This window comes from Arachis ipaensis, chromosome B10, assembly GCF_000816755.2.
Source record: "Arachis ipaensis cultivar K30076 chromosome B10, Araip1.1, whole genome shotgun sequence".
NCBI classification, from domain to species: Eukaryota; Viridiplantae; Streptophyta; class Magnoliopsida; order Fabales; family Fabaceae; genus Arachis; species Arachis ipaensis.
The window spans coordinates 18606626-18622247 of record NC_029794.2 but is presented as its reverse complement, the minus strand read 5'-3'; the positions used below and the strand labels follow the sequence as shown (position 1 = coordinate 18622247).

Genomic DNA, 15622 nt, shown 5'->3' with positions numbered 1-15622 from the left:
ATGGGAACATACACTAGTTAGAAAAATAGAAAGAGGTGTTATCCCTCCCTTTTGAGCGTGACATCAATCATGCCCTAACAGAGCAGTTTTTTATCTTCTTCTTCTCTAGTGTACTCCCATTGTACTCTGATTCCATTCTTGTGACGACATTGGAGAAGGAGGTTGCTGCTTCTCCAACGGACCGTGTTTAGAGGCGTACTCTGTTACACTTAAAGGCTCTATGAAGTAATACTTTTATGAACTAAGTCATTCAATGATTATAACCTCTAAGTTATAAGAGTTGTTCATTCAATGTGAAAAAATTAGTTCTGTTGTTGTGTTAATTCTGATAGGGTTTGAATTTGTGGTAACTTTATTATATTCTTGTTCCTCTATTTAAGCCGTATAATTTTTTATGGTTCAAATATTGTGGTAATTATTATTCTTGAAACCAAATTGATAGTGAAGTTAGGTACCATAATGGTTAGGGTTTGAGTAACTTGGAGTTTGTAAGATTGCCACTAATGGTGGATTTTAAATTTTTTTGCGTAGATGGCTATATTACATATCACTTTGGAGATATATCACACAGAAAAATTTGAGAAAACAAAAGATGGAACCCAACCATAGGTTTGTTAAATTGCTTAAACATTTTTTGAGCTATTAAGTTTACTTACATTAATATCTAATTTAAATTATAGGCTACTACCACATTGAATCCATCTCCTAATATGCCGCATACACCGCAGGTGCCACCACCAATTAGGCCACCAACCACAAAAATAAAGAGAACAAAGAGATCCACCAAGAGGCCTCCTCCATCACAAGTTCAGATCCCTGTGTCTCAGACTCCAACTTTGAACACTCATCAGCAGCCATCCAATGCATTTGTTAGGCCACCCACCGTGTCCCCACATACAATGCAAGGAGCCAGTGCAGGCACAACTTCCAGGTTTGCACAATTTATGCCAACACCAAGATCGCACCTTACACCAACATGGCCAGTTTCTCAGTACCTATGAATTATCTAGTGGGAGCAGCAACTCAACACCAAATTAAAAAAAATTAACAGTCTTTATATTTTTTGGAATCTATATGTATGTAATTTAGCTCAAAACTTTACTGCTAAGGATCATTATGTTTATTATTTTTATTTTGGATTATCATGTCATGTTCGTATGCTATATACACTACTTAAACAGTTATTGATGTTCCTTTTTAGAACCTTATGAATACTTATGAGTGCTTAAATTGACTCTAAATGGTACTGAGGACACGTATGCCTACCAACACGTGTAATCGTCAATGTAAACAGTCCACGTATGTCACTCTGCTAAGGCTATATTAGACTACTATTTTTGACAAACGGAGCAAATCAATTGTGGGTATCTGAGGAGTTTTGATCTTCCATGGTTACTTTTGTCAGCAAATCAATCTTTCATGGTTACTTTTGGTGATTTAGTCAAATAAAAAAAAAGTTTTTCCCTAGGATCAATAGCCTCTGTTTCAAATTATGAGAAATCAATTTGTTTTGTTTTGTAGCAGATGTGATGGCTCCAGGCGTTGGCATTTTAGTTGCCATGATTCCCAAAAATGATGAACCAGGAAGTATTCCAATAGGGAAAAAACCCTCCTTATTTGGCATAATGTCAGGTACATCTATGGCTTGCCCACATGTTACAGGTGCTGCTGCTTTCATTAAATCTGTTCATGAAATGTGGATTCCTTCAATGATCAAATCAGCATTGATGACAATAGGTATTGTCTTTTCTTCTTGAAAGTAAGACTGTATCTAGATTTTGTGTTTACAGATAGAAATACAGAGACAATAGATACAAAAGTTTGTTTGGGTGTAAAGATAGAAATAGAAGCACAATTTATTAAAAAAAATCCTCTAAAATGAGTAAATTGGTAGAGTAATAAAGTAAAAGATTAATCATTATTGAAATGATAATTTTTGTCATAGGTAAATTTTAGGACAATTTACTTGATTAAAATGTTTGTGAAGATCCTTTACTCAAATGCAACATTTGACATTTGTTTACGTGAGTGGCCTTTTTCATTATTATATAAACCGTGGTAGGTAATCACGGTTTTTAATATGTACATAAACCGTGGGAGGTTGGCACGGTTTACACTTAGGAAACGTTGAACATAAACAGCGGTTGCTTACCACGGATAATGCATGAAAAATGCTACTAGAAATCGTACTTGGTCACCACGTTTTATGAAGAAAAGCTGTGAGCATAAAACCCTGTTGGCTACCACAGTTTATGTTTAGAGTAGTATAAATACATAATCCACGTTAAGTCATCACGGTTCTCATTTGTGGCAAACCAAATTTTGTTGAATCTGGGAGGTGGTTGAGAGAGTTTCTAGGAGAGGCTTTGAGGTTTTGAACCATTTGGGTGGTGGAACCATGGAATACGAAGCTCGCATGTATCGATTAAATGGCATTGCGCACGTGGCTGGATACATCGACCAAGAGGTTAGTTAAACTACTTTCTTATTATTATTATTATTATTATTATTATTGTTAGTATTATTATTATTGTTGGTATTGTTATTATTGTTATTGTTGATATTATTACTATTATTGTTATTATTATTCATATTGATGTTACTATTATCCTTCTTAGTAACTATTGTTATTGTCGTTATTATTACTGTTATTGTTTCATTATTGTTATTACTATCATTAGAGAAAATAGAAAACCAATGTGGGTGTATAATAATGTTTTTAAAATTATATTTACTATTATTAATATTGCTCTTATGCTGAGGATTTCCTTATCCATATGTTGTAGCCTACTAGGCTAATTAGCGGTGTCAGAAGATAACAGAATATGTCGTTACACGACCGGATTATACCGTATCTGGAGACCGCGGACTTGTATCACTTGGCTAGGCTGAACAGTCAGTGGTTCTGGGTTGATGAGCATCTACTTAACGCATTCGTTGAGAGGTGGCGTCCTGAGACCCACACATTTCACATGCCGTTTGGGGAGTGCACCATCACTTTGCTGTAGAAGAACCCCCAATTGTAGCACCTCCATCTACCTGTTAACCCAGAGCCTCCAAGTTTAGAGTGGAAAAGTGTGGAGGGTACTGCTGTGTGGCAGAACTTGAAGGCCCGTGCTGTGTATGTGGATTGGCACCTGTGTCATCATCGCTGTCCCCAATGATATCTACAGGCTCCTCGTCAGAGTCATCGTCCCGCATTGCATTCTCTACTCGATCAGGTTCCCGGAAGCCTTGAACATCATGAATCACGCCACCAACGGTATCCACCTCAAATGGCTGTTGCTAGACCCCAGGATTCTCCAACGGTACAGAAGCAACTGCCTCCGTTTGATCTAAATCAGCCGCAAAGGAAGGGATGCGACCTGCGGAACAGATGGTCCGGCCGCAGGCATCAAACTAGACACACCGCCCGCGGTAGTCGAGCTATAAACTGGAGCTGATGCCCCAGAACTATCGACACCAACTTCCAACTTCGCATACAGTTCGTGTATTCTGACCTCCGGAAAACTCCTAACACAATGAAATAGAACCCTAATATCTTCATCGGCCGCTAGCACAAACGTATCTTACTTAACACCGGTCGAGACCACTGTGATGTGAATCTTGTAGAATAGCTTCTTCACCCACTTGCTCCTAAATACCCCAAGCTTCTGCAAGATGCTGTTCTTTACATCTGACAAAGTGCTTGATGAACTGATAAATACACTCAATGGCTCTCTGTCAGTGAACTTCACACCATATTTTTTGCTTCTTTTGATTTTCCCAGAGCAATGCACTAAGACAAGAAAATTCTCTTCCTCACTTGTCATTGTGTGATAATGATCTCTTCAGCAGCTTCAATCTCACTCATATATATATATAGAATTCTTCTCCTCATAAACCGTGGCAGCTGATAAACCCATATTTTATGATATATTCTGTGCTTAATTTGAGTGATTTATTCAATCCTTCACCCACTTATTCATATTAATTGCATGGTTTTACTTTCCCTTCCTTATTATGTGATGTATGTGAAAAACATGTTTCCTATGCTTTAAAATTAATTATTTTAATTACCTTTATTTCCATTCGATGCCGTGATTAGTGTGTTGAGTAGTTTCAGATCTTCTAAGGCAGGAATGACTTAAAAGATGGAAAGGAAACATACAAAAATGGAAGGAAAGCACAAAACAGAGTTTTTGAAGAAACTGGCAGCCACGCGATCGCATGGGCGACGCGGCCGCATGCCAGCGCGAAAAGGCATTGGTGCGGCCGCATGACTGACACGACCGCGTGACAAGAAAAACTCCGAATGACGCGACCGCGTGACCCACACGGACGCGTGACAGAGGCCACGCACCAGAAATTGCAGAAAACGCTCCCAGCGAATTCTGAAGCCCTTTTTGGCCCAAATCCAAGTCCAAAAGGCATAGACCAGAGGTTATGAAGTGGGGGAATGCATCCATTCAAGGGAGTCTCCACTTTAGTTAGTTTTCATGATTTAGATTTAGTTTAGAGAGAGGTTCTCTTCTCTCTCTCCTTTCTTTAGGATTATGATTTAGATTAGGATTTTATTCGCTTTCAGGATTATCTCTTTATCAGGTTCAATATTTCCTTTTATTTACTTTTGCAATTTAATTTATGAATTCTTCCATGTTACAGATTACTCTTTTGAATTAAAGTTATTTGAGGTATTTCAGTTTATTATTGCTTTCTTTTATTTACATTATTGTTATTCCCATCTGAAGACATTTTTATTCCAGTAGATTTACTTTTCTCCTTTTGGTCTTGATTAAGAAATCAGTAACTCAGGAGTTATCAAACTCAAATATGATTGATAATTATTATCTTTGTTAATTAAATTGAACTTCAATAATCCCAATCTTTTCTTAGGAAATAAATAGGATCCGAAGATCAAACCAATTAATCCTTTGACCTTCCTTTGCCCTAGTAAAGGTTAACAAAGTGGAATTAAGATTCAATTCTCATCATCATTGATAAGGATAACTAGGATAGGACCTCCAATTTCTCATACCTTGCCAAAAGTTTATTTACAGTCATTTATTTATTTTACTTGCCATTTAAATTGCTTGTTCTTCATTTACTTTATTTGCTAATTAAACCATTCGCTCCTCATTCTCAAAACCCCAATTTACAATCTCCGTAACCAATAATAAGAACATACTTCCCTGCAGTTCCTTAAGAAGACGACCCGAGGTTTGAATACTTCGGTTATCAATTTATTTAGGGGTTTGTTACTTGTGACAACCAAAACGTTTGTACGAAGGGATTTCTGTTGGTTTAGAAACTATATCTACAACGTGACTATTTTTATAAATTCTTTACTAGCAAAAATCCCGACGTCAAAATGGCGCCGTTGCCGGGGAACTGCAATCGTGTGCCTTATTATTGGTTATTGTAAATATTTTTCTTTTACTTGTTATTTGTCTTTATTTTTCCCTTTTATTTTTATTAGCCACTATGAATTCTCACCCTTTTCGCTTCGAGTTTGGTTCTAATTTTATTGAAAAGAATGGAAGTTATAATAGGAACATGCATCAAGGTCAGACCAATCAAAGATGGATGGAGCCAAGAGGATCTGATCAACCCTTTAGGCAACAACACCCTCCAAGATATCATGGACAAAGACCATTCTACAATGCATACCAAGCCAATAGACATGGTGGACAACCTTGTAATTACCCACAAGCCCCACCATGTGCTTATAGACCATCCTCTCAACACAACTTCGAACCACCACACTCACAAGCTCCTTTTCACCATTCACTACCGTATGATCCTCATCTACCCCGATTCCAATTCAATTACTCCCAAACATCACCACTTTCCCATGTACCATATCCAAATCTATCACCCCGAGAATCAGAGGTTCGCCTCAAGGAAACAGTAGATCAACTTCAAGCAACCCTTCATCAACTAGAGCAAGCAGTAAGTCTATTATCTTCTAGACGTTCGAACATTCAAGGACCTCCCACAGCCCCATGTGGACAATCTAACGAAGAGCGTAGCATGAAGGAGATACTAGAAACTCCAGTGGACAAGACAGAGCATTGCTTCATCCTGGAACAAGTAGAGGAAGCTGTCATTGTTAAAGAAGAAGAGTTGGTTGAAGATTTAAGAGACGCTGAACCTCCATGGGAATCCAAGGTTGTGGAGCATTCTGTCAAGGATGTTATAATTGATGCTAAGGGGAATTGTGCGCAATCCCCAGGGCAAGTCTCTCATGAAGAACTAGACAGAATAACCCAAGAAGCAAATCTCCTTGATAATGATAATCTCAAGTCAAGTTCTTCTAGTAATGAGCTTGCATCCGCAAGTGAATTCTCTGAGATCGAAGAATCTTTCCCGAGTGAATACGAAGATGATACAAAGGTAGATTTCTCTCAACCTCCAGTCTATGACTTAAGTGACGAAGAAGACATAGATGGCTTTGATCAGGACATGGATACATTTGAAGAATCTTGCAAAGAAGTGGAGAATTTTACAGAAGAGCACAAGGGAGTAGAACTCACAGAACCACTGGAACCACCTATCCCAAGGTCATTACCACCCAATACAAGCTTCAAGTGGGTACAATCCTTAACCTTTAACTGTATTTTTCTACTTGAATATGGTTTGCTTGAAACAGATGGCCAGCTTAGAGCTCTCTGCGGCTTTAAGAGTAAGTGGGACATGGCTCGTACTCAGAGCTGGTGCACAAGGTTCAATAAGGTTCCACGCTTCAACTCGAAGTGTAAGGATTGGTTTCATATTCAATCGGATGGATCTCGGAAAACGTTTGGTTATTCTGGTGAGAATCTAATTTCTAAACCGCCCAGATGGAAAAGTATAGATCAAGACGAAGGCATATTTAAAAGCAAAGTTTGGGATCCTGAAATCTATTCCGACATTCATCACCCCGGGAGCCTGACAATCTGTTTGAAGCTGCTCAGAAGCTTCACATGCCTAGTTTGGGACCCCGGAGGCTATTTTCATTCCAAGCATTGGTGGAGATTTATGGATGAATTCAAGCATAAGCCACCATAACAGGAAGCTCCTCCAATGTCCAACTTAAGGACTTTAACTAAAAGTGCTAGGTGGAAGACAACGCACCATGGTATGACCGTTCCTTTTCCAATTTTTTTATTTCGTTTTATTTGTTTTTAAGTTTTATTTTATTTTATTATATTGAACCTGGAAGTTTTGCATCGTATTCATATTAATCATTGCATTCTGCATACTGCATAAAAAAAGGGTGTGCGTCTGTGCGATGCGACCGCATCACTCATGCAATCGCGTCAAATTGCGAAAAACACTACCCACGCGACCACGTCATTCACGCGGCCGCGTGATCTGGAGATCGGCGTAAAAATTCCAACGTCTAGAAAGTTAGGCTGGAATCGTGCAGCCATTGTGCGTTTCGCACAAATGACCCACGCGATCGCGTCCCTGACGCGATCGCGTCACTTGCACAACACACATCCCACGCGACAGCGTGAGCGACGCGATCGCGCCGCATGGATTGCACAACACCCCAAAAGGAGACAGAGAGTTGCGCTGAAACGACGCTGGAACTGTGCGTTTCGCACAAATTCCAGCGACGCGATCGCATTCCCCAGGCGATCGGTCATTCACTCTTTTTGCCCTCCACGCGATCGCGCCACTCATGCGATCGCGTCGACCCCCATTTCACCCCAACCACGCGACCGCGTGCCCCACGCGATCGCGTGGATTCAAATTTATACCCCCCAGTCACGCGAACCCTATCAGTCGCGCCCCCCCTGCCCCACTCTCCTTAATTCGCCTACCAGGTTCTGACGAACGCCACCCTTCTATCCATTTGTAGTTAATTCATACTTATCTGTTTATGTTCTTATTTAGGCTAGTTAGATATGCATGTTGTAGTGGATTTTAGGTTGTTAGGTAGCCTAGGATGTGGTTAGTGGATTTAGGCCTGTTTAATTGCGCTGTTCGTGTTTCTTGTTTTATAATTTTTGCAATTCTGCTGTTGCTATATGTTAGTAATGTTCATATGTTGTTCTTCAAGTTCATGCTGCTATTGCAATTGTTCTTTCTTGTTCATACTCTTTAATTGCACTCTGTTTTCATTCATATGAACTATTCTGATTGCTGTTTATTTTCCGAGACAATCCAATTTCAGCCGAAATGCTGCCCAAATTTTTATAAACTATTTTTGACTTTCATTCATGTTTTGGTTTTGGCTATTTAAACTCTGCTTTACTCTGCTTTAACCAAACCAATTCATGAATGCCAGGGCAAGCTTTCTCATTCTCTTTGATTTCCTGGTTCATAAATTGCATTTTTGATATTTCGATTCCAATTTTTGCTATTTCTATATCTATCTGAATCATCATCAAACTGTTTTCCTTGTTTGGTTATGAGTTACCTGTAGCCTTTAATTGTGAATGCTTGTTACTTAGAAACTTATCATTATGCCACTTACCTTACCCCATTTTTCACTAACTCACTAATTTTATCTTCCTGAACTCTTTTTCAATTCTAACCAAACTAACCTTTCAAAACATCTCTTCTGGTTTTTCACTTTCTTTTAACCTTCTAACCATGGCATACTGATAATTTTTTCCTAATTAACATGCCTTCTATTACATTTTGGATTGTGAATTCTTCCTTTCGAACTTTTAACTCCTATACAATCCTTAATGCACATTTACTTAACTCATTTTCCTTATCCTATTGCTCCTTTGCCACTTTGTGTTTCTTTTGACTATTTGCTTATTTGTTTTCCTATTTTTATTATATCCTGGTTTTCTATTTTTCAGGATGTCTGCCTTTCAGAGAAAGGGAAAAGCAAAGGCAACTACTGGCAAACATAAAAGAGGAGAATCCTCCATCATGGACATCATGCACGATGACTCCTGGCGGGAGAAAAATTTTACCCCGCAGGAGAAGGCTGACCAGCTACTCCCTGCTAATGATCCAGTAAAGTTTGCAAACCGATACTGTGAGCTGAAGTATCCGGTGTTTGCAACCTCCAGGAACCTATACCTGGAGAGGACTTTGAAGATCCCAGAAGAACTCCAGCAATACACCTCTGATCAGATCAAACAAAGAGGCTGGTTCTTTCTGGAGAAAAACCTGACTGAGGTCAATACATCTTGGGTTAGGGAATTCTACTGCAATTACTTCAAAACTTTCCTAGATGTAGTGAACCTTAGAGGGAAGCAAATTCTGGTCACTGAAGAGGCCATTGAAGATGTTCTGAAACTTCTGCCTAAAACTGATCAGCTGGATGGTTATCAAAGAGCTAAGGAGGATATGCGCTTCATGAAGTTTGATTGGGATGCAGTCAAGTAACTTCATTATGCCGAGTACTCACGAGACTGAGATACCAGCCGCTATGATCACCCTCCTATGGTGTGTGATGGAGGGTAAGGACCTGTACCTGCCACGCTTTATCCGGTACTATATGGCCAGGGTCCACGTCCGAGGCACTCTTCCCTTTCTCTATTTGATTACACAGCTAGGCCGTCGAGCTGACGTGCCTTGGGAGGATGCTGATGAAAAGCCACCTGCTGCAGAATGCAAGAAGATTATCTCTCACAGCAGGAACTTTCTGGCTTTGGGCTACAGACCTCCTTTCCTCACTGCTCCTGGTGCCACAGCCACACCATCTGCCGGCCCCTCTTCCTCTACAGCTGCCCTAGCAACCCCTGCCACCACCACTGCACCTCCACCTGCCCCAGAGCCCGTCTATCATCTAGTGCACCGCCTGTTTCGACGGCTTGACCAGATGGAGCGTCGCAACAAGCGACGCTATGAGCACCTGAAGCTGATGATACGATCTGGCGATATCCCCTCCGAGCCTGACACACCATCCGAGGCATCTGAGGAGGAGGCGGATGCGCCCGAGGCTGCGACTCATCCACAGTAGAAGGCAGAGCAGGCAGGCACCCAGCAGGCAGCACACCAGCAGGAGACCCCGCATCAGATTCAGGCTGTAGACCCCGAGATCCCTATCTAGTCAGCACCTCCTCTGCCACAGGCAGCTCCTCAGACCACCACCACAGAGACTCCAGCTACCCGTCCTTCCAGTGATGACACCCCTTCACACCCTGCTTGAGTGAGCATCAGGGACGATGCTACATTTTAAGTGTGGGGAGGTCGCCATCTCTGGCGTTCTTTTTTTTGGTGAACCACTACATACTCTTTTTATTTATTTTGCTACTTTTCTGTATTTTTATTTTTATTTTTATTTTCTCAGTACTTATATATATTGCTATTTTTATGTATTTATTCTATGTTGCACTTTAGTTCATATTTTAGCCATTTAGTTTTAGTTGCAATTCTAACTTATTAGTTATAGAAATTGTGGATTAATTAGTATAGTTTACCCTTATTTTTAGCATAAGATAGCTTAGTTTAAATTGAAAAATATAAAAAGGAAGTAAACTAGGGACTTGAACATAATAGAAACAATCCACACACCTTGTATATATAGCATTACATGTTAGTTAGTTAACAATATTTCATCAAGGAGAAACACTAGAACTTTAAAGCCACCTTAAGTTTTACATTGAGAATAATGGAAATTTTTAACTAAACCTGCATGACATACATAACTGATAAATGATTTTTGAGCTAGAGAACACACAGCCTGTGAGTTTTGAGCTTAATTGTATGGTTACATTCAAACCATAATTTTTATTCATGTGTGTTCCGCCTTTCTTTTTTATTCTGATGTTCTTTACTTTGTTTTAATCTATATGTCCAATTATAGAATAGAAATACATATCAAGAGAGTGATTGAGGCCATTATTTGATTTTAGCTCACTTATCCCAAAATAGCCTACCCTTTTACATCACCCTTGTTAGCCCCCTTGAACCTTTAAATCCCCTCCTTATTCTATAAGCCACAATACTAGCCTTAAGCAGAAAAACAAAATAAAAATCCCAAGTTGAATCCTTGGTTAGCTTAAGATAGAAAGTGTGTAATTGTTTAAGTGTGGGAAACCTATTGGGAACATGGATGATAAAAACAAAAGGTAGAAAAGTTGAAAAGAATAAAATTTTCAAATAAAAGTTTTGGGAGGCATGCTCATGTAAAATCAAATAATTGAATTACCATGTGCAATTGAAAAAAAAAAGAAGTGTTATTTTTCAGTATTGGAAAAAAGGGGATACAAAAGGATTCCCCAAATGTGAAATAAAGTAATGCACATGGGGTAAAAATAATAAATATTGAGCATGAGCATGTAACATCAAAAGTGAAAAAATATGGGAAAATAGGTAAAAACGTTTTGCTTTACAAAGTATGTATGTTAGGTGAGATCTTAGACTAATCAAGGATTCACTTAATTAGCTCACTTAGCCTTATACATATACCTTTACCTTTACCTTGGCCCCATTACAACCTTAATTAAAGACCTCATGACTTTTGTATGCCTATATTCTATAATTATTTATTGGTTAGATGAAGAACAAAGTTATAGAAAGCAAGAATAAAAAGAAGAATAGAGTGATTAACCCAATAAACACTGAGTGACTAGAGAGTAAACACAAAATCCAGTGAGGGTTCAATAGCTCATTAACATATATCTCTGCTTGAATTATTAATTGTCTTGCAAGTTTATAAAATATTTTTCTCTCCCATCTCAACAGTAAAAAGCACCTTATCATTATCTAAGGTTTGGCTATGTATATACATATATGACTCCTTGAGAATGTGAATTAATTCAACTACATACAAGCTTTATATACAAGTGAATAAAAAATTTTAGAATTGCATGATGCATCTAGGTAGTTACATTTAGATTAGATTGCATTGCATGGCATTCCACCACTTTAACCTAACATTACCCTTGGACTTAGCATGAGGACATGCTATTGTTTAAGTGTGGGGAGGTTGATAAACCCATATTTTATTATATATTCTGTGCTTAATTTGAGTGATTTATTCGATCCTTCACCTACTTATTCATATTAATTGCATGGTTTTACTTTCCCTTCCTTATTATGTGATGTATGTGAAAAACATGTTTCCTATGCTTTAAAATTAATTATTTTAATTACCTTTATTTCCATTCGATGCCGTGATTAGTGTGTTGAGTAGTTTCAGATCTTCTAAGGCAGGAATGACTTAAAGGATGGAAAGAAACATACAAAAAATGGAAGGAAAGCACAAAATAGAGTTTTTGAAGAAACTGGCAGCCACGCGATCGCATGGGCGACGCGGCCGCATGCCAGCGCGAAAAGGCATTGACGCGGCCGCATGACTGACGCGACCGCGCGCCTCGAGCGAAACACATATGACGCGGCCGCGTGACAAAAAAAACTCCGAATGACGCGACCGCGTGACCCACACGGACGCGTGACAGAGGCCACGCACCAGAAATTGCAGAAAACGCTCCCAGCGAATTCTGAAGCCCTTTTTGGCCCAAATCCAAGTCTAAAAGGCATAGACCAGAGGTTATGAAGTGGAGAAATGCATCCATTCAAGGGGAGTCTCCACTTTAGTTAGTTTTCATGATTTAGATTTAGTTTAGAGAGAGGTTCTCTCCTCTCTCTCCTCTCTTTAGGATTAGGATTTAGATTAGGATTTTATTCGCTTTCAAGATTATCTCTTTATCAGGTTCAATATTCCCTTTTATTTACTTTTGTAATTTAATTTATGAATTCTTCCATGTTACAGATTACTCTTCTGAATTAAAGTTATTTGTGGTATTTCAGTTTATTATTGCTTTCTTTTATTTACATTATTGTTATTCCCATCTGAAGACATTTTTATTCCAGTAGATTTACTTTTCTCCTTTTGGTCTTGGTTAAGAAATTAGTAACTCAGGAGTTATCAAACTCAAACATGATTGATAATTGTTATCTTTGTTAATTAAATTGAACTTCAATAATCCCAATCTTTTCTTAGGAAATAAATAGGATCCGAAAATCAAACAAATTAATCCCTTGACCTTCCTTTGCCCTAGTAAAGGTTAACAAAGTAGAATTAAGATTCAATTCTCATCATCATTGATAAGGATAACTAGGATAGGACCTCCAATTTCTCATACCTTGCCAAAAGTTTATTTACAGTCATTTATTTATTTTACTTGCCATTTAAATTGCTTGTTCTTCATTTACTTTATTTGCTAATTAAACCATTCGCTCCTCATTCTCAAAACCCCAATTTACAATCTCCGTAACCAATAATAAGAACATACTTCTCTGCAGTTCCTTGAGAAGACGACCCGAGGTTTGAATACTTCAGTTATCAATTTATTTAGGGGTTTGTTACTTGTGACAACCAAAACGTTTGTACGAAGGGATTTCTGTTGGTTTAGAAACTATATCTACAACGCGACTATTTTTATAAATTCTTTACTAGCAAAAATTCCAACGTCAGCAGCCAACAAGGGTTTATGCGTTTACAAAACCCTTCATAAACCGTGGCAGGTTAGAGAGTTTTATGGTCATATTTCTACCTTCCTAAACCGTGGTTATCTACCACGGTTTATGGTCATTCTTTTTCACTCATAAAACGTGCCAGCCTACAACGGTTTATGTGTAAATTGTAAATCGTAGTTACTTACCACGGTTTACATAATAATAAAATAGGACATGCACGTAAGGAAATTGCAATTGTTGCAATTCAGTAAAGGTTTCTCTCCTTTATTTTATTCAGGTAAATTGCCCTAAATTTTACTGTCTTAATTTAAAAGTGTGATTATACACTTTTCATTTTTTTCAACTTTTCCATTTTGAAAGAGTTTGATCACAATTTATTTTCTAGTTTATGTTTGAATTTTGTCTCTAAGACAGAAATATAGAGATAATAAACATAGAAACTTGTTTGATTCTAGAATTAGAAAAGGAGAAAGACACAAATTTTCTATAAGAGAAAAAATTCTTATATTTTATGTATTTCCTAAAAGTAAGAAAACAAAATATTTATTTATTTATTTGCTTTATTATCTCTGTTTTTTTTATTAAGAAATAGAATGCATTTGCCAAAAAAAAAAGAAACAGAATAAGTCATACTTACGTAGTGTTGTTCAATATTTTCAGCTACAACATACAATAACTTGAGGAAGCATGTGACCAATAGCTCAAACTTGTTTTCCTCCCCACATGAAATGGGAGTTGGGGAAATTGATCCACTTAGAGCTCTCAACCCTGGCTTAGTCTTCAAAACGGAATTAGAAGACTATCTCAAATTTCTTTGTTATTATGGCTATTCAAAGAAAAACATAAGATCAATGTCTAAGACTAACTTCAACTGCCCAAAGAACTCCTCTGAAGATCTTATATCCAATATCAACTACCCATCAATATCTATAAAAACACTTGGTAGGCATCAGAAAGCAAAAGTAGTCACAAGAACAGTCACAAATGTGGGACCCACTAATTCCACATATATTGCAAAGGTGCAAGCACCAAAGGGAATGGTTATCAAGGTTATCCACAATAAGCTTTTGTTTTATGGGGGTATTCAAAAGAGATCTTATCAAGTCTTATTCTACAACAATGATGCACAAAGTGGATACAATTTTGGGTCTATAACTTGGCTTGATGGTAAACATTATGTTCATACAATATTTGGAGTCAATACTAAATGAAGATAAACATAAATACGCTCACAACATACTCATATATATAGTAGTCTTTGTGAAAATTAGTAAAGTTAATTTTAAAAAATAAATAAATAAATAATAACTAAATAAAATGAAAGGTAATAAATAATCTTAGTTTATAACTTTAGAATTTTAATGGTTGAAAAAGAGAAGAATTATATACCTCTAGTTGACGGATGGTTCATATTAAAGAGACTCACCTATAAATTGAGTTTTTTTTAATTCATTTCAATCAAGTCATCCAGATAGAATAACATAATATTTCTTTGAATAGTTTTCTCCGTCATTCAGATAGAATAACATAATATTTCTTTGAATAGTTTTCTCCTATATATGTAGAGAGAAGTGTGTTCTCTTTTTGTCAAGAGAGAGTGTTATTGTAGTCTCCTTGTAATAGAGAGAAGTTGTAATTCTCAAAGAAAGTTATTCAATTGTTTCCATATTTTATACAAATTTCTAATTTTTTATCTCTATATTTTGCTGTGTCATTTTCTGGTACCTAACAGTGGTATCAGAGCCAAAGGTTGCTGATTAATATTTTTTTTTCGCTGGGAGTTACCGTCTAAAATAAATGGCAACAAAGTATGAAATTTCAAAATTCAGTGGGAGTAATTTTTCTGTATAAAAATTGAAGATAAAAGCCATTATGAGAAAAGACAATTGCGTTACAGCAATTGAAGGTAGACCCACTGAAATTACAGATGAAAAATAGAAGGAGATGGACAACAATGCTGTTGCAAACTTACACTTGGCACTAGCTGACTCAGTTTTATCAAGTGTAGCAGAAAAAAGACATTAAAGAAAATTTGGGATGCTCTCACCAAATTATATGAAGTCAAGTCACTTCACAACAAGATATTCTTGAAGAGAAGACTTTATACTTTTCAAATGAGTGAATACACATCGGCAACGGATCACATCAACAATCTAAAAATACGCTATTTTTCCAACTCTCATCGTTGGAATATACCATAGCGAAAAACGAACATGCAGAGCTCTTACTTCAAAGTCTACCAGATTCATATGATCAGCTTATC

The 15622-nt window shown here is 37.5% G+C and overlaps 1 protein-coding gene across 1 annotated transcript; it reads left to right on the top strand.

Annotated features, from left to right (window-relative positions):
• Positions 711-14618, top strand: LOC107621931 (CO(2)-response secreted protease-like). Its single transcript, XM_021114478.1, has 3 exons — positions 711-918; positions 1522-1737; positions 14020-14618. Exons 1-3 carry the CDS (start codon positions 711-713, stop codon positions 14568-14570), a joined length of 975 nt encoding a protein of 324 aa, XP_020970137.1. The 3' UTR covers positions 14571-14618.

Excerpts from the sequence above, each read along its gene's own strand:
- LOC107621931 (XM_021114478.1), top strand. The coding sequence starts at position 711 with ATGCCGCATACACCGCAGGTGCCACCACCAATTAGGCCACCAACCACA. Across the intron at positions 919-1,521 it reads AATGCAAGGAGCCAGTGCAG|CAGATGTGATGGCTCCAGGC; the intron begins GCACAACTTCCA and ends TTTGTTTTGTAG. Across the intron at positions 1,738-14,019 it reads ATCAGCATTGATGACAATAG|CTACAACATACAATAACTTG; the intron begins GTATTGTCTTTT and ends CAATATTTTCAG.